Source organism: Ursus americanus, chromosome 16 (assembly GCF_024610735.1).
Source record: "Ursus americanus isolate L20-20 chromosome 16, mUrsAme1.1.p, whole genome shotgun sequence".
Lineage (NCBI taxonomy): Eukaryota > Metazoa > Chordata > Mammalia > Carnivora > Ursidae > Ursus > Ursus americanus.
In genome coordinates this window covers 3,741,964-3,763,751 of record NC_142142.1, presented here as the reverse complement: position 1 = coordinate 3,763,751, position 21,788 = coordinate 3,741,964, and the positions used below count along the sequence as shown (strand labels likewise).

General features: G+C 53.5%; 1 protein-coding gene across 2 annotated transcripts; it reads right to left on the bottom strand.

The window, feature by feature from the left end:
- Positions 1 to 15: 15 nt before the first annotated feature.
- On the bottom strand, positions 16 to 21,566 carry APBB1 (amyloid beta precursor protein binding family B member 1). Of its 2 annotated transcripts, none has more exons than XM_087868076.1 (14): positions 21,371 to 21,566; positions 13,814 to 14,548; positions 8,140 to 8,318; positions 7,984 to 8,040; positions 7,819 to 7,904; positions 7,642 to 7,705; positions 7,047 to 7,196; positions 6,600 to 6,727; positions 6,074 to 6,188; positions 5,849 to 5,933; positions 5,498 to 5,581; positions 1,001 to 1,116; positions 677 to 853; positions 16 to 592 (listed from the first exon to the last, which is right to left on the bottom strand). In XM_087868076.1, exons 1-14 carry the CDS (start codon positions 21,549 to 21,551, stop codon positions 425 to 427), a joined length of 2,325 nt encoding a protein of 774 aa, XP_087724202.1. In that variant the 5' UTR covers positions 21,552 to 21,566; the 3' UTR covers positions 16 to 424. The 2 variants fall into 2 exon arrangements, with proteins under 2 accessions (XP_087724202.1, XP_087724203.1); XM_087868077.1 differs by having other exon boundaries at positions 8,140 to 8,315.
- Positions 21,567 to 21,788: the final 222 nt, after the last annotated feature.

The window sequence follows — 21,788 nt, the reverse complement described above, 5'->3', positions numbered from 1 at the left end:
AGGAAGGCACACGGCTTAGCAGGGCAGACAGACTTTATTAGTGATATCAGTACAGCAGAGGTGCCCATGGAACAGGGGGGAGGGGACCCATGCCTGAACCAGTCCCCTCCTGCCCCTGCCGGACCCTAGCAAGATGGGGCCTGGCCTAGACCAGTTCCTCCTGCTCCACCTGAAATGTGGGGGTGGAGAGCCCGGGGCTGGCCTTGCTTCTTGCTCCTCTTATCAATCCAGTATTGTCACTTCCTTGCAGGGATTAGGTCTCTCGCTCCCCAGCCCCTAGGCAGGGAACCCCAGCTACTGGGGAGGGGCAACTTTGGGGGGGGGGAGCCTGAGGCCTAACAATAGCCTCTAGGGCCCCTCCCTGCCCCATACCCTTGAGTTCCCTGGGGCCCAACGCAAGCAGGTGGAAGGAGGACTGAGGGCTTCAGGGGGTATGGGCCCCCAGGCGTTTGGGCTTGAGGGAACCCCACAGCGACTGAACGCCCCTGCGGACAGTCCACCCTACACGCCGGGCAACAGACTCAGCAGGGGGTGCTGGGAGGCAGGAGGTGGAGGCCTGGGAGCGTGCATCCAGACACTTCTGGTAGCGGAGCTGCAAAGAGGCAGGTGGGGCAGTCACTCTCCGGCCTGCCCCATGTGAGGTGGGTGTCATCACTCCACCACCCCACCCGCTTACCATGCACGCAGCCTGCACGGCCTCTGAGAGGCTGGCAGCGTTGGGCTCGCACCAGAACATGTGGCAGCAGAAGGAGGCTGGGCCGGCAGCCATGATGAATGCAAATGTGTGGACATCTCTGCCCACAGCCAGGAAGGAGAGGAAACGCACCCGACATTCCCCCAGCACTGCTTCCGTCTGGAGGGATGGAACCCGGTTAGAAAGGAACAGCCCAACCCTCTCTTCCACTGGGCACATCTACCTTCCTGGCAGCTCTTCCTCAACCACCCCAGCCTCCCCTCCATGGCAAGGCACAGCCATGCATTCTCCCACCCCAGTCTTTACCTGCTGATGCAAGATGGTAAGGGTGGCAGGAGCCACGCTGACGTGACTTGGGGTCCACTGCTCACGGCTACTGGAGGACAGGACTGACTCCAGGGCCCCATTTATCACATCTACCCCTGGAAGATATGGACACAAACATGATACCACTAGGGATAGGGGCCTTTGCTCCAACCCCACTTCACCAGTCCACAGCCCTGGATGCTGCTGCACGGGCATCCCTTCCTTGGTGCCCTCCTCCTTGGCTTCAGTGATTTAGAACTTCTCTGGTTTCTTCCATATTGAATCCTAGGCTTGGTTTTCTTCACTTGACTCTGCCTCTTCCTTCAGCCTCCAAAATGAACTGACCTCCCAAGCTCTGACCTCCCTTTATCTTGGCTCTCAGTGTTCACCCACATTCAGACATTATACTGCATCGTACCACCATACTCCCTCATCAACCCCTATAAGCCACTCCTCTCCCAAGACCCAACCTTTGTTTTTTTTTATATCCACTTGAGGTATGTTGACTTTTGTGTCTCACTGTGCATGCCAGGCATTGCAGTGCGCAATCCCATGTACACCTTACAACAATCTCTCAATTGATTCTTTCATCACCACTTTACAGATAAGGAAACTGAAGCTTACAGTTCCCCTGCTCCTTCTCTATATTTCTAGTTCTCAGAACTAGAAGGACTGTCAAATCTTAGTTGGATTCAATAATTTTGGTAATTTCTATAATGTGCTAAAAGGACAAGTAACACAAGGTTCCTAGCTTTTAGATCAATCGACATCCCCCTGTAACACAGTGGTTTCCTCCACCTCAAATTGCTATTGAACACGTCACTCTTGCATCCCACTTTTGCTTGCACTCAGCAGAGAAGAGGCAGAAGCAGCATGTGGCATGGCAGAGGCATGGGTTCCGGTCCCTGCACTACTCATGAATGGGCTGTGTGATCTACTGTGTCTTGACCTTCGCAGCTAAGAGGTTAGAGGAGACAGTGCCAACATGAAAGCATACAGCTCTGTGGTCCACTCCTGGGCCCTCTCACCCCTTTCAGTGCCTCTGGGCTCCCACAGGAGCAGCCCACGTGGACCCTTTGTGGGCAGGGAGGACAAGGAAGAGGACAAATATCTTCCTCAAAAGTCCTCCCTCATCTTGGCCTTGCTCATCTTACTTCTGGCTGGATCAAGGCCACATTCCTCTCCCAAGCATGCAAGTCCTCCAAAAACTGGCCTCATCTAAGCTGTCAAGCTCCATATTTTATTGCTCCCTGAGCTTCAAAGGATTTATGTAGCATTTATTAACATCTAATCTTGGCAAATGCCCGGCTAGGCAGATGGGGAATTCGAAGTAAGAGAAGAGGATCCCTCAAGGGACACAACTGTAACTGTGGAAAAACCTCTGTCTGGAGTGTGCTTTCCCTCCTGACTGTGTGAGAAACTCCCGATTCTCATCCTTCAGAGTCCACCCAGGCCCCACCCACCCAGGAAGTCTTCCCTGCTGCTGGGCAGAGGGAATGTTGCTGGGACAACTCTTAGCACATCTCAAGGACAGAAGGCAAATTCAATTCATCCCTGTGTCCCTAATCCGAGCACAGGGCTTATCTAGTTAAGGAATTCCAGATGCATGAGCAAGACACCCTCAAGGCAACATGGGCCAGTGCATCCAAACTGGTATAACCAAGTAACCCGGGAGCCCACAGAAGGGTGAAAACGCAGGCAGTTCCTGAGTGGGTCAGGTCTGACTGCCAAGGCCTGTGGTGTGTTTGACATTTATGCCAGTCAATGGTATCAAAGTCAAACCACTTAATCAGCTCCTGGGGCCAGGGTGTGGGGCTTGGCTTTGGAGCGTGGGGAGGATCCGCACAGAGGTGGGGAAAGTAGTGGAGCAATGCGGCCTAGAAACAGTCTGCCGTATTTGGTGACAACTCAGAATTACAACCTATACCCTGACCCCCAGCCCTGCTCTCCCAATCCCCCTTAATCTATTGTGCATTTTTTTCCCATATCAATTGTTGCCTTCCAACATACTACATAATTTCATTCTTGCTTGTCTGTCCTGGCTAGAACGTCAGCTACCTGAAGGCAAGAATCCCTGTTTTGTTCATTCATGTGTACCAAGAGCCTAGAAAGTGCCTGGCACAGATGAGGCATCCAATAGTCACTTGTTGAATAAATGAATGATTTATGAATATTGCAGCTTCAAGAGGAGCCAATATTAAACTCCTGGAGGTTAAAAAGGGAGCACAAGACAAAGCAGGAAGTGAGTTTAGAGACTCAATAGAGCAGACCCATCGAGGTGACGGGCAGCAGAGGGGCAGTCAAGGATCGCAGACAGTTGCTTCATCATAGTGAGAACCTATTTAAGGTGGTGGGTAGATAGGGGAGTAGGGGATCTAACTGGAAGATGCAAGAAGGGTTTAGAAGTTGAAGGGGAAAGGCAGAAAGAAATGAAACCAAAGGTGCAGAGGTCAGCCAAGCTTCCTTCCTGCTCCCGTAGCATGATCTTCTCACCTCCAGCTCCATGTCTGTGGCACTGACATTAAATCCCACTGGAACACCAACTCCCCTCTGCAAACCCAGGCCTTCTTTCAACCCCAGCTCAATCCCCATCCTTTCAAAGAAGGGTTCCCTTATTGGACATAAGGTGCAGGTCATTAAAGTCAGCATAGTTTGAGGGGAAGAGCAGAGAATTGCAGATGACCAGGTTGGAGTCCTGGACCTACCATCTCCTGACCCTGTCATTTGAGGCAAGTCTCGTTTTATTGTATCATTTGTTTCTTCATTTATCCATCCACCACACAGTTGAGTTCTTCCTAAGTATCTTTTGATATGACACCTGACCACCTCTTGAAGCAGTCTCCTTTTTGCCTCCCCACTCTCTCCTTCAGCTCTCACAATCCTTATCAATTTCATCCTCCTCTGTCCATTAAATGCTGAAGGATCTAAAAGCCAGGCCTAGCCTCATTTCTCTTGTCACTGTGGGCTGCTACACTCGTGGCTTTGATTACGTCTATAACCCAATAATGCCACATCTGAATCTGCAACCCAGACCTCTCCTCTGTGAATCCACCTGCCAACCTGAGTTTGTCACTCGGCTTCCCCATCCAACTCGGCATGTCCAAAACTGGACTCCAATCTCCATACCAAAACTGGCCTCTTCCAATGTCTGCTACCTTTAAACAATGGCATCACCATCCATTAATTCCCAAAGCCAGGAAGTCAGGAGTCAGCCTGAATGCCTCTGTCCCTCGTCCCACATTCAGTCAATCACCAAGACCTGGTTGATTTTAATTATCTAAACATCTCTTGAATCTGCACACTCTTCTTCAGCTCCACCACAGTCCATGATACTCTTCTTATTGGCCATGACTACTCCAAGATCCTCCTGATAGATCCTCACATCCACCTCCACCTGCTAAACATCTTTTCCATGGTACAGCCAATGCCAGCTTTTACAAAATTCAAATCTGATTATGCCGAGCGCTTTCCTGAAAACTCAACTACAGCTCATTGCTGCTTTCAGGATTAACAAATGATTATAAGGTCTGACCACCACCCAGCTCCCAGCCTCATCTGGCACCAATGGCCTTCTGTCCATGCCTTTGAAGTACCAAAGTGCCTTTCACTATGGGTCCTCCTCTACACTGTTCACCCTGCCCCGCTTTATTCCTATCTCCATCCTACTTTACCACATTATCTCCCATTCATTTTTTGATCCTAGTTCAAATGTCACTTTCTCAAGGAAGTCTTTTCTGACAGTTTTATAGCAGCTTGCTCCTTTCTTTCAATGGATGACTCAATTTGTAATTACACATTTATTATTAATATGATTATTTGACTAATTCCTGTTTTGTTTTTTCTGCTGTAACCTTTTGTAACTTCCACGAAAGCTGTGGCCATTGTTCTCCCAGGACACGACACATGGTGGGCTTCATAGGTATTTGTTAAGTGAGTGAACAAATAAATAACAGTTACCGTGAAAGCACTAGAAATATACGAGAGAATCAGATAGTCTCTACTCTCAGTTTCCTTATCTACAAAATGGGTATCACCATAATCCCAACCTCATAGGATCGTCAAGACTTAAATGACATATAAGGAAGTACTTAACTAGCAATAAAGCATGTCACGGTTATGCTCACTGCTTCCTCTCTGGATGCTCACAGCTCACTGTTAGTGCTGTAATACCAAACCCAGCTCCCAGCTGCTACCTGGTGTTTCCAGTCATCTAAGACCCGACCTCCCAACCCAATCAAAGATTTTCCGTGGGATGCAAGAGTGCGTCTCCCGATGTGCCTAGTTCGTTGGTTCAAACTCGGTGAAGGCATGCCAGCTGCTACTATAGGCAGAACACAGAGTGCAGGTGCAACAGAGGTAAACGAGGTGGGAGGCATTTTAAAGGGCTGGATGATGTCAAGCATGAGGAAGGTCTGGTAAAAAGGCTTTGGGAGGCAGAGGGTGGGCTTAGCTTTGGGATCAAGGCGGTGGTCCTTGGGTGAAGAAGAACACACATACCAACAGGTTTAGCAACAGGCACATTCCCCAGGTAATAGACTTGGAACTTTTGTACCAACTCATTCTTAGGCGCTGGAAATTCCACTGTGGGAAAGAAAAGGAAGATGAGTCATGGTGGCAGACCTTGCTCACTCTCAGTCCCCACCACCAGGGCAGAAGCTGGATATGCACACAGCCAAGGCCCTGCCTCCACCCTTTCCCCATCTCCCTCAACTTATTTGATCCAAAGAATGTAGTCTCCATGTGCCCATTTTTTTTTATCATTTCCATGTAGTAGCTTCTGCCTCTTCTTGAGTCACCTCACCTTTGCCAACAAAGCTGAGCTGGACCTGGCAGGGTTGTGGCACTGACCTTGGAAAGGGACATCCACCAGTTTAGAGTGGTCCAGGGAGAGTCCATTTACCAAGCAGCGGGCATTGCGCCTTTCGGCCATGATCTGAGGAGAGGAGGGGAGGAGCAAGGGAGAGTCTGTTAGGGCTTCACTGCCCTGGAGTCCCCCACCCCCACTCAATGACCCCACCCACATCCTTGTAGAGCAAAGGTGGCAGCTAGTCCAGGGAGCAGAGGGGGCCGTGCCTTAGAGCAGATCTCATGCAGGCTGGTGGCGATGTTCTTGGCAGGTGCCTCACAGCGAAACACGTGGCACTTGAGCATCTGGGTCAGCTTATCGCGAGCTACGTAGGCAAAGTCCCTGTTGGGGGAGGGGCACCTCAGTGTCTCCCAGTGCCATCCAGTGTTGAGGCGTCATCCCCACCCCACCCACGCCCTCCCTGTCCATCGCAGCTCCTTCAGGGCTTCTGCCCTCGGGATGGTGTCCTGGGGGTGCTGCCTTCTGGCTCGGGGTAGACAGGCAAGCATGCCGAGGTGGGGGAAAATGGGGGAGCACAGCGGGCAGGAAGGGGCGGGGCAGAATAGGAGAACTTGGGTGCTCTGAGGCATCTGGTCCAGGTGTGGGAGGAGGAACGGTCAAGATAAATTAGGCACAAGTACCTCTCTCTGGGTCCGGCAGCACAAGAGAGGCAAAGAATAGAGTTAGGAAGGAGGGCCCCCACTCTGACTGCTGGATGAGCCCCCACCCTAGGATCCCAGGCCCAGCTCCCACCTTCCACTGTCCCGCCCGACGCCCCAAACACGAATGCTGACGATGGGTTGGGCGTGCAGCAGGGCCTGGCTCTGCGGCTCCACCAGCTTGAGCGTCTCGTCCTCCAGCTGTAGCAGCAGGTCCTTTCCCTGCGGGCCCAGGAAGCAGGCATTCAGGGGAGGTCAGCCACAGCTCTGGGGCCCCCACCTTGGTGTTGGACCTCCTACCCTGCAGGCCTCACTCTAGTAAAGTCACATCTGTCATCTCCTATATGACTCCCTTTATCATCTGGTCACCATTAGAAACCATCTCCCCAGGCCCCCACCTGGGATCGCACACCCATCTCACTAGGCCATCACTTCCGGGCTTCGACACCTCCCTCCCCCAGTGGTTGCTCCGGCAGCTCAGCTCTCTCTCTCAGCTCCCTCCCCTTCTCCACTGAACCATACCCACCAGCTCAGCCCTCACCTCCCCCCAGCCCCCAGACATGGGGTCGTGCAGATTGTTTTTGTGATAGGACAGCTGGCGGATGCAGTTGTTGACGGCCACACTGCTGCGTCCAGGGGCCAGCTCCTCCTCGGTCATCTCCACCCAGCCTAGGGAGCGCACTGCGAAGCACTGCCAGACACAGAAGAAGAGGTGGGAGGTACAGGGTCTGAGCTAGAACCAGAGGACCCCCAACACAGGACGCTGTCTCTGCTAAGAGCAGAGGAGTTCCTGACTCAGAACATGGCAGCTGGGAGGGTGATCCAAGCTAAGACTGAAGAGCTCCCCAAACAAGATCTAGTTGGCGGGAGGGGGATGGTCTCAGAGGAGACCCCTGCTAGTACAAGGAAGCATCTGAGTCAAGCCTGGATGAATCCCCTGCCCAGGCACTGGACTAGCTGAGTTAAACACTGACGTGCCTCTGGCTCAGACACAGGGATCTGTGCCAAGACTGGAAGAGCTCCTAACTCAGGACCTGGAGAGCTTCCTGAGACCACAGATGCCCTCAGGACATGACCCAGGGGGTCTTCACACAGAGAAGCCCCAGCCCAGGAATGGGCATTGGTCTTGAACAAACCTTGATCCCTGGGTTGGCATTCCGTGGGGTCAGCTTCTCCTCCTCTTGGGGTAATGGCTCTGGGCTGGAGGAAGATGGTAACACTTGGTACAGATCCCCAAACATGGAGCTGTCCTAAGGACCCTCCCAGAGAGATCCACCCCCTGCCAGCGCACCATATCATGGCTTCCCACTCACCTGAGGGTCTGAGCTGGGAAGGGCAATGTCCCCTCCTCAGGGTCCTTCAGTCCCAAATCCATAGGAGCCTCCTCACTGGGTTCATCCTTGGGAAGGGGAGAGAGGAGTCAGGGCCAAAATGATGCCCCTTCTGCAGCTCCCCCATTGTAAAACAGGGCCCCTCACCTTCCAAAATTCTCCATCCTCAAAGCCTTCTCTGTGCGCAAAGCCTGTCCAAGTGAGCTAGGAAGAGGGATGGGAGCAGTAAGTGGGTGGCTCGTCTTGCTCCAGCAGCACCACCCCTCACCCCTGGACAGAAAAACAACAGGCCTGTGGGCTCACCTGAGACTCCTCTTGGGGGCTACTCCCCTGTGAAGGAGAAGCCCGACCCGGGGGCTCCCACTGGGTGGTCCCTGTTGGGATGTGCCAGTAGTAGGTCCCTGAGGTATCCTGGACCCTCATCCATCCAGCCGGCAGGTCGGAATCCGTCTCGAAGGCGTTGGGGTTCCAGAAGGAATCTGCTGGGTGGGGGGACTGATGAGGGTCTTCCCACCCAACAAGCAAACAGTGGGTACTTATGCCCAGTCCCCTCGCAGAGACCCCATGGTGGAGAGGAAAGGATGGGGAAAGGGCTCTAGCACAAGGTTCCTGCTTCCTCTTAGAGTTTGCAGTCCGGAGTCACAACACGGGGGACCACCAGCAGGGGACATGACTCAGGTCTCCTCCTGGACCCTGCTCCTGGCTAATGTGCCCACATAGAGGGAAGGAGAAATGCAGAGAGAAGGGAAGGAGGTTGGGTGACCCCAACTGACCTCCTACCACACATATCCATATTTCAGGTGCACACACTTATCAGCACCTCCTGCACACACATGTGCACTCAGACACACAACACATACAAGCCCTACCACCTGTGCAGCCACCACAAACACAAGTGTGTGCACACACGGAAAATCCCAGCAGAGATGGCAGGTATCACAGTCAGATGCACACACTTGTGCAGGGGTGGTACTGTGGTACAGGGGTGGTACACACATACACACCCCAACTCCAGCCATAACCTAAGGTAGACACCCTACGCAGAGGTATGCACACACACGGTTATATGTATCAGCTCCCACCACACCTGCGCAGAAGCCACACCCACAGCAACCCCCCCACACATGTGCGGGTACCACCCAGACAGTGAATGCACACGCAGTCAACCTCTGCCACATGTGTGCAGATGCCACAGACACTCACACCCTGACCCCTGCCACACACAGATGCAGGCCAACATCTTCTGCACACGCACACATACCTGTGACATACACCCCTCTTCTTCCAGCAGAGCCATACCACTCCAGCTCTGTAACCCCGCTTCTGCCTCCTCTGCCTCGCCTCCCCACCCAGCCCCACCCCACATCATGCCCAGCCCCATGCTACCCCTCACCTGGGCTGCTGTCCTGCAGGATGATGGCCAGGAAAAAGTCCTGGGAGAACATGGCGCTGGTTCCCAGCCCCTCCTGCCTCCACCCTCCCTCCTCACAGCCCCTCCAGCCCAGCCAGCTGGGCTCACAGCCTGGTGCTGGGCTGCAGAGAAAAGCTCATCCCGCCCCCTTCTCACCAGGGCAGAGCGCCTGCCAGGCAAGTTCCTCCCCCGCTTGGAGCTCACTAAGGAGGGGCCGGGACCACCATGGGAGGGGACCTCCTTGGGGTGGGGATGGAGGGTCCTCATAAGACCCCGGCCCCTCCTTCTCACATCTCTTCTTTCTAATCCTGGCTCCCCTCCCCCAATCCTGAATCCCCATCCCACCCCACAATAGGCACCACAGTACCACAGTCAAACCTAGTCTTAGGGACACCAGGAAGCTCAGCCCCTTGGGAATCCCTCAGCCACCTGGGGCCCTGCAAAGCCTGTAGCTCTCAGCACAAAAAGGGTGTGGCTTCAGGGCTCCCGGGGATCCCTTCCCTGCCCAGAACCTGCCCTGTAGTTTGAGCCCAAAAGTGGGCCTTGAGGGCTGGGCCCCAGCAAGCTTGAGGCTGAGCTTGGGGCTTCCCAGCACAGCCCCCCTCACCTGCCAGGGCCCAGCTAGGCTGCAGCGTCTCCTCGGCAACCGCAGCACCAGGAAGGCTGGGAGCGCCCAGACTGCTGACGTGCTTCCCGTTACCAGGGAAACCAGGAATCCTGACTGGTCCAAGAGGCAGCACTGAGGATACAGGCAGTCCCCAGACCCAGGCTGCCGGGCAACCAGGCACAGAGGTGCTGGGAGCAGGTGTGGTTACCCAAGGTGGCTGCACACCTGATGGGAGAGTTATCTGAGCAAGATGTCTCACCACCCTGTTTGCAAATGAGTTGGGCCCACAGGGGAGGGGCTCTTCTTGCCTGTCTAGCCTTCTAGGTAGCCATTACCACCTCGTCTCCCTCCACCCTCCCCTCCCCTCATGCCCCAGGGAATTCAAATGCCCCCTCTTTCCCAGGGACCCTCCATCACCTTCACGGCTCTCCTGTCAAACCTTCCAGGAACACCGGCACCCAGGGCAACCGTGCCCTCCACAGCCACACCCTTCTTCATGAAGGGTCATACACCTCTTGAATCTGGGGACCAATTCACCATCTTCTGACTGAGTCACGCACACCAATCCATCTGCCGTCCCTGTTAGCCTGTACCTTCCTGCTTCAAAGAGCTTCATCCTTCCGATCTGTCCTGGAGGGGCCGCTCTCCCCCTTTGACCATCTGGGAGGCCCTTCTGGAGCCTGGCATATCTCCCTCCAAGCAAAGCCCTACTCAGGCCTTTGCCGCCACACACACATTTATTCGGGAATGTACATCTTCACTCCTGCATCAATTCATTCAGGCTCTCACGCACGAATTCAAAGGTTTGTGTATCATTCATTCATTCATCCATGCATGCCTTCATGGTGAAACCAGGTGTAGCCATTTGCTCAGGAGTCAGTGAATCACCTAATGCTCTCTCCTCTTTCCATCCCCACGTTACTACAGTAGTCCCAGCTACTACCTGCAATTCTTACCCGGATCACTGCAAAGGTCTCACAAGTGGGCTCCCTCCTCCAGCCTAGTCTCCTCCAATCTGGACGGCACCCTGCAGCCCACATGATTGTTCCAAAATGCTGAACTATTCTCCACTTTGATACTCTTAATTGTTTTCTCTTGTCCTCAGGATAGAACTCAAACTCCTCCCGGAGTTTGTGTGCTGTTCTGAGCCCCTAACCTTCTGCCTCTCAGCCATATCTCTGATCACCCCCCACCCCCTTATCTCTCTCTCCCTGCTTGGAATGCCCCTCATCCTCTCCAAGCCCAGCCTCCCTTCCTCCTTCAGTCTTCACCTGACTATCACCCACTCCTCCTTTAGGCATAGGTGTAAAAGTCATGTCTCAAAACTGACCCACCCCCTCTCCCCCACCATGCACACAGGCAGGGATGGGTGCCCCTCCTGCACCTCTCCCATCCCAGGGCTCACCCTGCCGATCAGAGCTGCCTATCTCTGTATCCCCCACCAGACCGTCAGTGCCATGAGGGCAGGAACCTCTCTCCCCTGTAGTATGCCTTCTCAGTATTTAGGACAAGGCCAGGCACCGAGTAAGAACCCAACACAGGTAGTAAAGTTCATTCACTCATTCACTCATTCATTCATTCATTCATTCATTCATTCATTCATTCAGGCACTTATGCATTCAATCAACAACTTTGTGGAGATCCCAGGCTGGGAAGGAGAAAATAACTTTTGCTCAATTCTACTCCACTCCTACAGCAGCCCAGACTTCCTCTGCAGCCTTCATGATCATGGAGCCACAATTACAAAAGAGTAGGCAGTGACTCGGCCCTTTCCCTGGGCTGGCCCCACACCACTCCTCCACTGTCCAGAGCCTCCACCAGAGCTTGATCCTTGGCCATCCTCTCTCACTGAGGTCGGTGCCCACGCCCAGCAGGCCCTTCCCACTTCTTCAGCAGTTCCAGCCTCCTTCTCCTAGAAGGCTCACAGGAGCAGCTACTGCACTGACCATCCCAGCAGCCCCTGAGCAATTGAGCCCTCCAGTATTTGGCCTCTGACTCAACCCCCCCCAACCCTCCGCTAGGGCAGAGACTGCAAGCTAACAACCTACAGACCAATACAAGACTAGATTTTGTATGGCCAGCGTGGTGCTTTAAAAAAAAAACAGAATTGGTTGCTAACATTTAAAAATTGGGATATTTCACATCAATGTCTAGTTTTCAGTTTACCTTGAAAAGTGGCATGAACTGTTCCCTTTAAAGGAGGTCCAAGCAATGACCATCGAAAGCCACTAACATCACAGAAAAGAGAGGCAATCAGACTTTGCCTTTGACAGAAGTACTCAATACCACCTATGAGGTGTTCTTGCAAGAGCAAAACACAAAAAACTCTCAAATCCAAATCTGATCAAGTCTCTGGAACACACTAGCAAATTTGCAGGAAATCTAGGGGAAGAGAAACCTGCTCAACGCCACCACAGGGAGAGAGTCTGCAAATCCAGACAATGGAAAACCCAGGTCAAATAACCCTGCGTCTCCGATTTAAAACAACAATGACAACCCGCAAGCAAGAATAAAGAGAGACAGAGGGATGGAAGCATAACACACAGCTCCAAAGAAACTTACAGATACACATCCGCCATCAAAAGGTCCAGGACTATTTGATTATTGACTCAAATAATCCAAACTTTTCTAAATAGCAGAGTGGGGGTCATTTATTAAACAACCGGGAAACTGTAAACACTGACTGGATATTTGATAATATTAAGGAATTATTGTTAAATTTTTATACTCATGATAAAGATATTATGGATTGTTTTAAGCGTTGTTTTCTAGAAATGCATGGATTTGAGTATTTGCTTTAAAATAACCTAGGCTGGGGCCCAGGAGCAGATCAGGGTATAGGTGCAGCAGGATCAGTTGTGTGTTGATAATTGTTGAAACTCGGGCACGGGTAAGTTGGACTCACTATTCTATTCTCTCTACTTCTGTAGATGTTTGAAAAGGTCCGTAATAAGTTTTTGGAAAGGGGATGATGCACTGCCCTTGGTTCCATGGCTCCACGAACTGCATGCTCCCCTGCTAAGGCTCTCCAGGTGGGGGTCTGCTACGGTGCCTGCAGCCAGGTGCACACCAGAGTCTTTCCTGGTCTCTACTTACACTCCAACCCACAGAGCTCCAGGCTTGTAGCTACAACCCGTTAGCTCTGTCGTCTGTCCCTCAGCTCTGATCTCTACATGACATCAGCAAATATGGAGACTCAATGTATTTAAATGGGACACATTTAATGATCAATCCTTGGAGTCCTAATACCTACTTTCTCCTCCTGCCCACCCCACAAAGAAGAAGCATCTATTTATTCTTCCTTTATTTTCTAACTTTTAGTCAGTATTCTATTCCCGATACAAAGAATACAAAACGATATCCTTGCAACGCCCAGAGTGGTGTTCTGCACACGAGCCCCGACTTCAGTCTTTCCAAGCAGACCTGCGTGGGGAGGTGCTGCTGCTGCCTCCAGACCCGGCCTGTTAAAAGCTGGCTCACGTGCACCTGGCTCATCGTGCTGTGTGCATCAGTGGCAGGGTAAGCAGGGCCAAGAGCTCGAGTCTAGACGCAGTTCTACTGTGATCCCAGACTGTCTGTGCCTGTGGGAAAGCTACTTAACCTCTCCAGGCCTACTTTTCATCATCTGTAGTACGGGCGTCAGAATAGTAGCTACCTCACAACATTATTGTGAGGATTCAATACAATAATGTTGAGCATAGGGCAGTACCTGGTAAGTGCTCCATAAATGCACCGGGTCCACCATCCATCAGCGTCCATGAGGGATGGACCTATCAGTTTGTGCAAGCACTCTGAATATAGGAATGGTTTCATTCAGGAAAACCTGGTTATGACCTGCTGAGGACTGAGGACATGCGTTCTGTGGCTCACACCCTGGCTGGCCCTGGCCTTGATTTGGAGAGGCCTGACCTCTGCCCTCTTGCCCTCCCATCTTCCCCATGTCAAGCTCCATAAGGTACCTGTGTCCTCCGGGGAGCCGTAGGAGGGGCTGCCCTGGGATAAGGTCGCCCAGCTTGAGTCCTCATCGCTGGCTGCACTGTTCCGCATGCCAAACAGCAGGCTGGCACTCTTGCTGTGCTCTCGGGGACCGTCTGCAAGGGCCTGGGGTCTGGGGGGCACCTCCACACTCTCCGGGGGCTCAGGCAGCCCTTGGGGAGAAGACAAGTCCTCCTCCTCCTCCTCCTCGTCCTCTTCCTCATCATCCTCCTCGGCCTCCCCTGCCGCCTTCTCCTCTCCTTCATCTGGCCCCTGCTCTTGGGTGCTGATGATCAGACCGGGTCCTCGGAGCCCTCTGTTGGCCGCATTGTGGGCGGAGAGCTCCAGCTCAGAGTACAGGTGCATCAAGCCTTTGGGGCCCAAGGGTGCCATCTCAGGCTCCTGACTGGCCTCTTCTGCCAGGGTCAAGGTCACGTTGCGGTTCTGGTCACGATGGGCTGTGGCAGCCCGCCGGAGCTGGTTCTGGCCCTCCTTTAGCCACTTGGCATTGGCAGGGCCTGGCTCAGGCCCACCACCCTCCCCCATGGCACTGCGCAGGTCCTTGGGTCCCACAGCCGTGGCCTGCAGCTTGGAGTTGAGCAGCTGGTTGTGGGCAGCGTGCAGGGGCAGGGGTAGGCTCAGCGCGGGGCCTCCGTGGCTGTTGGCATTAATGGCCGACTGGCTCAGTGACGATGGAACAGACATGGCCTTAGCAGATCCTGTGGGGTGAGGAGAGGAGACTGTGTTGAGCCTCCGAGTCAGAATAGCAGCACCCCTGCTTCTGCCCGGGGCTGTGCTCTGCACCTCCTCATCTCCCCATGCTCAGCAGGCCAGCACCCACTGCTCTGTGTCCTATGAGCTATTTTCCCATGACAATGACTAGGCTCAACTCCTGTCCCCCCTCACCACCACCCACTCAACCACCATCTCCACCAAAGGCTAGGGCCAGGCCCACAGTCCACCCCGGCCCCGAATCCCCAGCCCTGAGCTTTCTGAGACAGCACAGCCAGCCCCGGCTCTGCCCTCACTCCCAATGGCAGAGCCTCCACACAATGGCTCTCTGTGCATCCCCACCCCCCGCTGATCTGACCGGGGCTTACTGTGCCAGGGACCCAGCTGGTGTGGGACTGGCTCATGTGTTCTGGACACTGGACACTGACTGCCCCTTCCTCTTGCCACGTTGCTATCCGTAGCCTCCTACTGTGAGCTCCCCAGGCAGTGTTCCTATTATCATAAATCACTGGGCTCCACCAGCCCCAAAGCCCAGCCCTACTAGGGACTGTGAGAATAGGAGAGAATGAGGTACAGACCCATCCCTCAAGGGCATGGACCTGGGAAGGACGGTCACAGAGGAAGGACTGTCAGCTCCAATTCATGGCTCCTTTGGCTGGTTGAAGCTACAATTTATGAGTGTTTCTATAAAGTATCTCACTTGGGGCACCACTCCCTCTGCCAGCCCCTGTAATGCCCCATGCCTGGCTCACTGCAGGGGCTTTTGACCTGTACCCCCCAGCCCTTCAGGTCTTGATCCAAACATCACCTTCTCAGTGAGGCTTTCCCTGACACCCTTTTAAAACTGCAGGCCACCATGCCCTCTCTCGGCAACACCCAAACCTTCCCTAGTGCCTAGAACCATCTGTCAAGCTGTTTACCCATACTATTATTACTATTTGTTTAACGATTGTCTCCTCATGACTATAATTTCAGTTCCATGGTGGAAGATTTGGCTTTTTTTTTTTCAATGCCATATGCCTAGAGCTTAACACAGTCCTGGCACAGAATAGGAATTCAGTAAGTATTTGTGGAATGAATGTATAACTCTGCCCTCCTATCTCGTCCAGGCCCGATTTTTGCATCTCCTCTGCCAGTTTCAGAAAACACACTTTGGCCATGTTACTGTGTCTCAACCACTGCTCGTGGTGGCCCAACCAAATCCCATCTGCCCTTCAGGGGAGGGGTTCTCCTGTTCCACAGTGACAACCCCCCCCCCGCAGTTCCTGTCCCTTTGGACCCCCTCTCACTACAAGCCCTTTGTGGATCACTTTCTCTGCCTACCTATCTTTCCAGCCACATCACCCAATGATCCCACCATCAAGGCCTCATTCCGTCCTCCCCAACTCCCCTACCTTCCACTGCTCTACTGCCCTTCTTCCCTGACCCCCACTGTAAAGTGCTCATTCCCTGGACCCTCACTGCCACCACCTCACAGGCCATTCTCCCTCCACCACCAACCACGACCCAATTCTCCCTCATCCTGGCCCTCTTAGCTCCTACTGCATCACCTTCCTCTTCCCCCATGCCTTCCCTGAGTCCTCTCCCCAGCACACAGCTCTCCCTCACTGACTGCCCCTCACTGCACACCTCTCTCTCTCTCTCTCTGACTCCCACCGGATGGTTCTTTCTCCCCCATTTCTCACCTGAGAGTTCTCTCTCCCCCTGGCCCCACCAAGGAGTTCTCTCTCCCCTGACCCCTGCCCTGGTTCTCTCTGCACCTCAGTGTGGCTCTCAGCCCTGAGCACAGGTTGCCGGTGAGGGGCTTCAGGCTGCCTGAGCAAGGCTCTGCCGTCTCAGGTGCAGTGCACGGTCCTGAGGCAGCAGCCACAGCTTGCCTCGCCATCATGCCTCCCTCCTCAGAGCCTAGCACAATGCCGTGCACACACGTGTAACGTGGGGGAAGAAACGTTCCTGTGTGTGTCTGCCTCATGGGGAACTGCCAGTCTGCTTGGTGGGGCTCCACCTGGGTGATAAGCAAACTCATGGTCACCGGCACACACGAGAAAAATAAACAGCTCTGCCACTACCTAGAACCACAGTAACCTTCCAAAAATGGAAACCAGATTGTGTCACTCCCCAGCTGGAAAACTTAGGTGGCTCACTGCTGCCTTCAGGATCAGGTCTGTGCTCACTAGCAGGACACCGAGAGCCTCCTTGAGCCAACCCCCATGACCTCTCAAACCTCCTCCCCCTTCCCTGCCTCCTTCACGCTTTACATTCCTCACAAAGTATGGCAGATTCTAGAACATGTCACACCCTGACAGTCCTGGCTCTTTGTTTACAGTGCTCGCCCGGCTTGGAATCCTGTCTCCCCATGTGAGAACCTCTGCTCATGTTTCAAAACTTGGCTCGGCAGGCACAGCTCCGAAGCAGTGAGCCTCTCCTGTTTAGTCCTCTCTCTTCACGCTCAGGGGACCATTCCCTCCTCCGTGTCTCACAATACCCAGTGCCCCATTCCAACCAAACACCGGAGACTGTGTCTTATTCCACTTCACATTCCCAACACCAAGGAGCGTGCACTGAGTGTGTGCCACAGAGTGGGCCCTCGGTGTAGACGGAAGGGAAGGATGGAGGGGACAGACATCAGGTAAGAGGAATTTGGAGGCTCAGAACTCCGAATTTAGAGGTTGGAGCAGACACCGCGATAAGCCTGTGTGGCCCCGTGGGCTGAGAGCAGGCAACAGGAGTGTTAGGGAGTGTGCTGGAGAATGAGGAAGGGTACTCAAGAAGGCAGCGCAGTGAGGACCAAGATCTGGGAAAAAGGGAGGGAGGGAGTTAGTGTGAACCGGCATCCTGGCCCGAAGGCTGCTCGACGATGGCATCTCCATGAGTTTCAGGATGTGGAAGACCTGTGCCGCTGGCAAGCTCAGAGGATCAAGGAGATGACGAGCCCTTCTCTGAAGCAGCAGTGTAGGCAGCCAGGTGTTTAAGAGGTCAGGATAGGACCGACCTCCTTACCACTTGGAGGGGTGATCTGGGAAAGGCACATACACTGTGAAGCTGGGACAGTGAAGAGCCAGGTCAACTCCAGGGCAGCCCTGTCCCCCTGTCACCAGGGCAGAAAGTATCGGGGGAGAAATGAGGGAGCTCTGTTGCGAACAGCACTGAACTAAGCACCTGGCTCAAAGCACTGTGTGGCGCCATCACCTAACTTCTTGAGGTCAAAGGATGACCCGCGGTCCAGTATCCTCAAGAAGGGACACGTTTTGGGGTTAGGTGTACCTGAAGCCTCTCAAAGGACGGAAAGAGCCACACGGATTCTGGCTCAAGGCAGGGAGCTGGGCGGAGCCCTCAAGGCAAGGAGCTAAAAGAATGGCCAGAAAGCCTGAAGGAGCTGGGGTGGAGGTGCATCCTACTTACGGTCAAGGCTCCTCTAACCTGACAGCTTACTATTTGTGAGGCACTGTGCTAGACACGGGGAAGAGTGATGAGTTATAAAGCAATGGTCCCTCCCCAGTGGAGCGCACAGTTCAGCAGGGAAACCACCCCTTACCCTGCAGTGCAGTACCAGCATCTGGCCAGTCCCTGGCACCGAAGAGCAACCCCTATTTGTAGAATACATGAGGGGGTATTATGAGGGGGAGGAACAAGGCACAGCAGGAGTAGGAAGGAGTCTGTGTCTTACTCCAGCCCAGACATCAGCAAAAAGCTGCTTGAGGAAAGGACTTCTAAGGTGAGAAAAGAGCACAACTGTCCTTGGGCCACCCCCTGCAGCACCCCTCCCTCCCAGAGGAAGACCTCCCACTCCTCCTTCACAGAGGCAATGGAAGCCAGCAGTTGAGGAATGTCCCCAAACACAAATTTGCTGACTTCAGCACCTATCCTTTTCTCCTTCTTCCTAAGACCAACTGCTTCATCTGTTACTTGGCTCCTTCCTTGCCCGCCTTTCCGGGAATTTTATACCACTGCTCATCCATTCTCTTCTATATAATCAATCTCTCCTTCTCAATGGGATCCACTACGTACCAACTTACAAGCAGAATGTTTCTTGACCAACGCTCCTCCAGTGCCACTAGCTGCTCGCTCGCTCGCTCTCCCCAGCTCAAGCAAACTTCTTAAAAGAGCTGTCTCTACTCACTGTTGTCATTTCCTCACCTTGCAGTCACTGCTCAACCCTCTCCTATCCTGCTCCGACTCCCAGCATGTCTCAGTAACAGCTCTTGCCAAGGTCAGCAGGACCCTATGTCATCTCGTCCAACCCACACATCATCTTGGTAATATTCTCAGCAACCCTCGACACCCTGCCTCTCGTCCAACTTTCATCCATGGCTTCCTCATGCTACATCTCTCCGTTTTCTGCCTACACTCTAGTTCCTGTTCGGTGGCCTCCTAGACCCCTCTGCCGGCTGTTACACGCTGGGATTTCTCATGGCCTGTTCTTACGCCCTTTTCGCTTTCTCAACAAATATTCAATATAAGTATTTATCTGTGCCCATAGCTTCAGGTGCCACCTACACACTGCTCATTTCCAAATTTATATCTCCATTTCAGACCCCTCATCTGAGCTCCAGACATGCACATTCAACTTCCTACTCAACCTCTCTGCCTGGATGTCTCAAAGGCCTCTCCAACAAACATGCCTGCTTATGTTTCTCTCTCCCACACCCTGACTGGTCCTCTTTCAGGATCCTGGTTCATAGAGTGATATAACCACCCTTCCTGTTGTGCAAATCAGAAGTGGGGTACCATCCTTAACAACCGTCTCCCTCGCTCCCCACATTCAATCCATCCCCAGATACTGATAATTTTCTCTCTGGGGAAAATTTCCGGACTTCACCTACTCTCTGCATCCACTACCATCACAATCCACCCCAAGGACAAAGACCGTAAGATCCAAATTATTAATGTGGCCTAAACCGTCCTGCTCGGTGTGGCCTCTGCCTTCCTCTCCAGCTTCAGAACTCTGCTCTCCAACCTCACTGGCCTTCTTTTGATTCCTCGAAGACACCATGCTTGCTCCTTCCACAAGGTGAATCTTCCCTTCTGCCTGGAACCTCTTACCGCTAACCCTCAGCCTAACTAACTTGAACTCATCCTTTACATCTTAGTTCAAATATCATTTCTCAGAGAAGCCTTCCTTGGCCCTCTCTCTTACCTCCCAGACCGGTTTAGCTTGTGCTCTTATGTATTCTCAAGGCACCATTCACCATCCACTTCATGGTATTTGTTGCACTTATAATCTTATTCGATTCCCCCGATTGTGGGACAAGATCGAAGTCTATTTTGTTCATAATTATATCTTCATAATTATATCTTCAATACATAAAAGGTGCTCAAAGTTTATTTGTTGAATGAATAAATGATCAGATAGATGCAATTTTTTTTAAAGGATCACATTGTGTTGAGAGTATTTAATGGGAGGTAGGCAAGAGGGTATGCTATTAGACAAATGAGGGGGGAAAAAGAGTTTTGGCCTAGATTAAATTTGGTAGCAGTGAGGACGGAGTGAAACGAATAGATCTGAAAAATATTTAGGTAGCAGATGCGACAGAATTTGGTGACATTAGATGCAGAGGGTGAGGGAGAGAGGTTAATCTAAAATGCTGCCCAGGATTCCAGCTTGGATAACTGACTGGAAAGTAGCCATTTCTGGGAGCTTAAGGAAGAACAGATTTGGAAGAAGGGTAGAGAACAGATTTGGAAGATAATTCAGCTTAGGATCTGTAGGTATGGAATTTCTGTTGAACTTCAATGGGGATGTCATGAGGACAGCTGGATATGGAGCTCAGAAAAGACGTCTGGCCAGATACACACATCTGAGAATCATCAGCATATATATACGAAATCTGAAGGCTTGGGAGTAAACAAAATACCAGAGGAGAAAGTACAGAATGAAAGAACAAGCTCAGGACAGAACCAAGAGCTTTACCAACATCTAAAGGGAGGGGAAGGCAAATGAGACCACGAAGGAGCAGACAATGCCGGACAAGAGAAACCAGAAAAATGCTTCCAGGAGAGTTAACACACACCACTAAATACTACTAAAAGGTAAAGGGGGGAAACAGGAAAGTGTCCATTCAAGTTGGCCACATGGAGGTCTCCGGTGACCTTGGCTCCAGCAGTTTCAGTGGGTGTCAGCGACAGAGACCAAATGAAGTCGTTTTAAGAATGAATGGGAAGTGAGGAAATGAAATGAAGACAGCAAGTGTAGGCAAGGTTTTGGCTTTGAAAGAGTAAAGAGAGATGGGACTATGCTGGAGGGGCTGGAAATGCAAGAAACGCACAGGCAGATGCAAAATAGGTTCAGAATAACCTCTGAATTGGCTGTAGGAAAACTGCTCTTAACGAGTGCTTCTGCGAGTGCTAGGCCTCCTGGCTGAGTTGCGGACACAGCCAGCCCCAGGGCACACCCCTCGGTCGCCGAGGGCAACTGAATGCGGCTTGACAGATTCCAGGCCTGGGACCCTGCAGAAATCCGTGAAGGCTCTGCCTACCTCACCCCCCACGTCCCATTCCCAGCCCCTGACCTCCCCTCCCCCACCCCCCTCCCCCATCGCCCCCTCGCTTCTTGTCCCCCATTCTCGCCCCTCTGCAGCCCCGAGGGACACGAGGTAAAGGTTGGGGAGGGGGCCTTGTGAGGACCGAGGTGGAGCCTACAAGGGGAGACAAGACGGCGGTCGAAATGCGCGCGGCGGGAGGACCGCCCGCGGGGATGGGGCCTGACCGGGGGACCCAGGCCGCCGCGGGGAAGGGGCTGCGGGGTCCGCCGACCGCTGGGGGTCGGGATCCGACCTCCAGGGCTTGGCCCGGGCAGGGGCAGCTCCTACCTGCGCGGGGAGGCCCCAGGCCCAGGTGACGGAGGTGGCTCAGGCTGCGGGGCTCCGGCTCCGCGGCGGCTTCTCCATCACAACATCCCCCGCCCTGGAGCGCGCGGGCCGCGGGGCCGCGCCCCGAGCGGCGGAGGCGCGCGCGGGGCGGGAGTGGGGGGGGGGCGCGGAGAGGCGCCATCTTGGGCTGCGCGCGGGCACGAGCGCGCGGGCCCGTCGCCGGCGACACTTGCCGCAGCTTACCCGAGGGCCCCACCCTGCGTGACCCTCGGGCCTCAGTGCGCCCCGCTGCCCAGCTGCCCTGGCCAGCCGCCAGCCCTGGGCCTGGGTCCCCGGGTCCCAGAGCTCTGCCCCTGCCTCCGCCGACCCCTGCTCAGCCCGGCACCGCCCTCCGCAGCGAGGCCTGGGACTCACCAAG

Coding starts and splice junctions, on each gene's coding strand:
- APBB1 (XM_087868076.1), bottom strand. CDS start 21,551: ATGGCGCCTCTCCGCGCCCCCCCCCCACTCCCGCCCCGCGCGCGCCTC. Junction 7,197..7,641: donor ATGCCAACCCAGGGATCAAG/GTTTGTTCAAGA, acceptor TGTGTCTGGCAG/TGCTTCGCAGTGCGCTCCCT. Junction 593..676: donor CCGTGCAGGCTGCGTGCATG/GTAAGCGGGTGG, acceptor GCCTCTTTGCAG/CTCCGCTACCAGAAGTGTCT.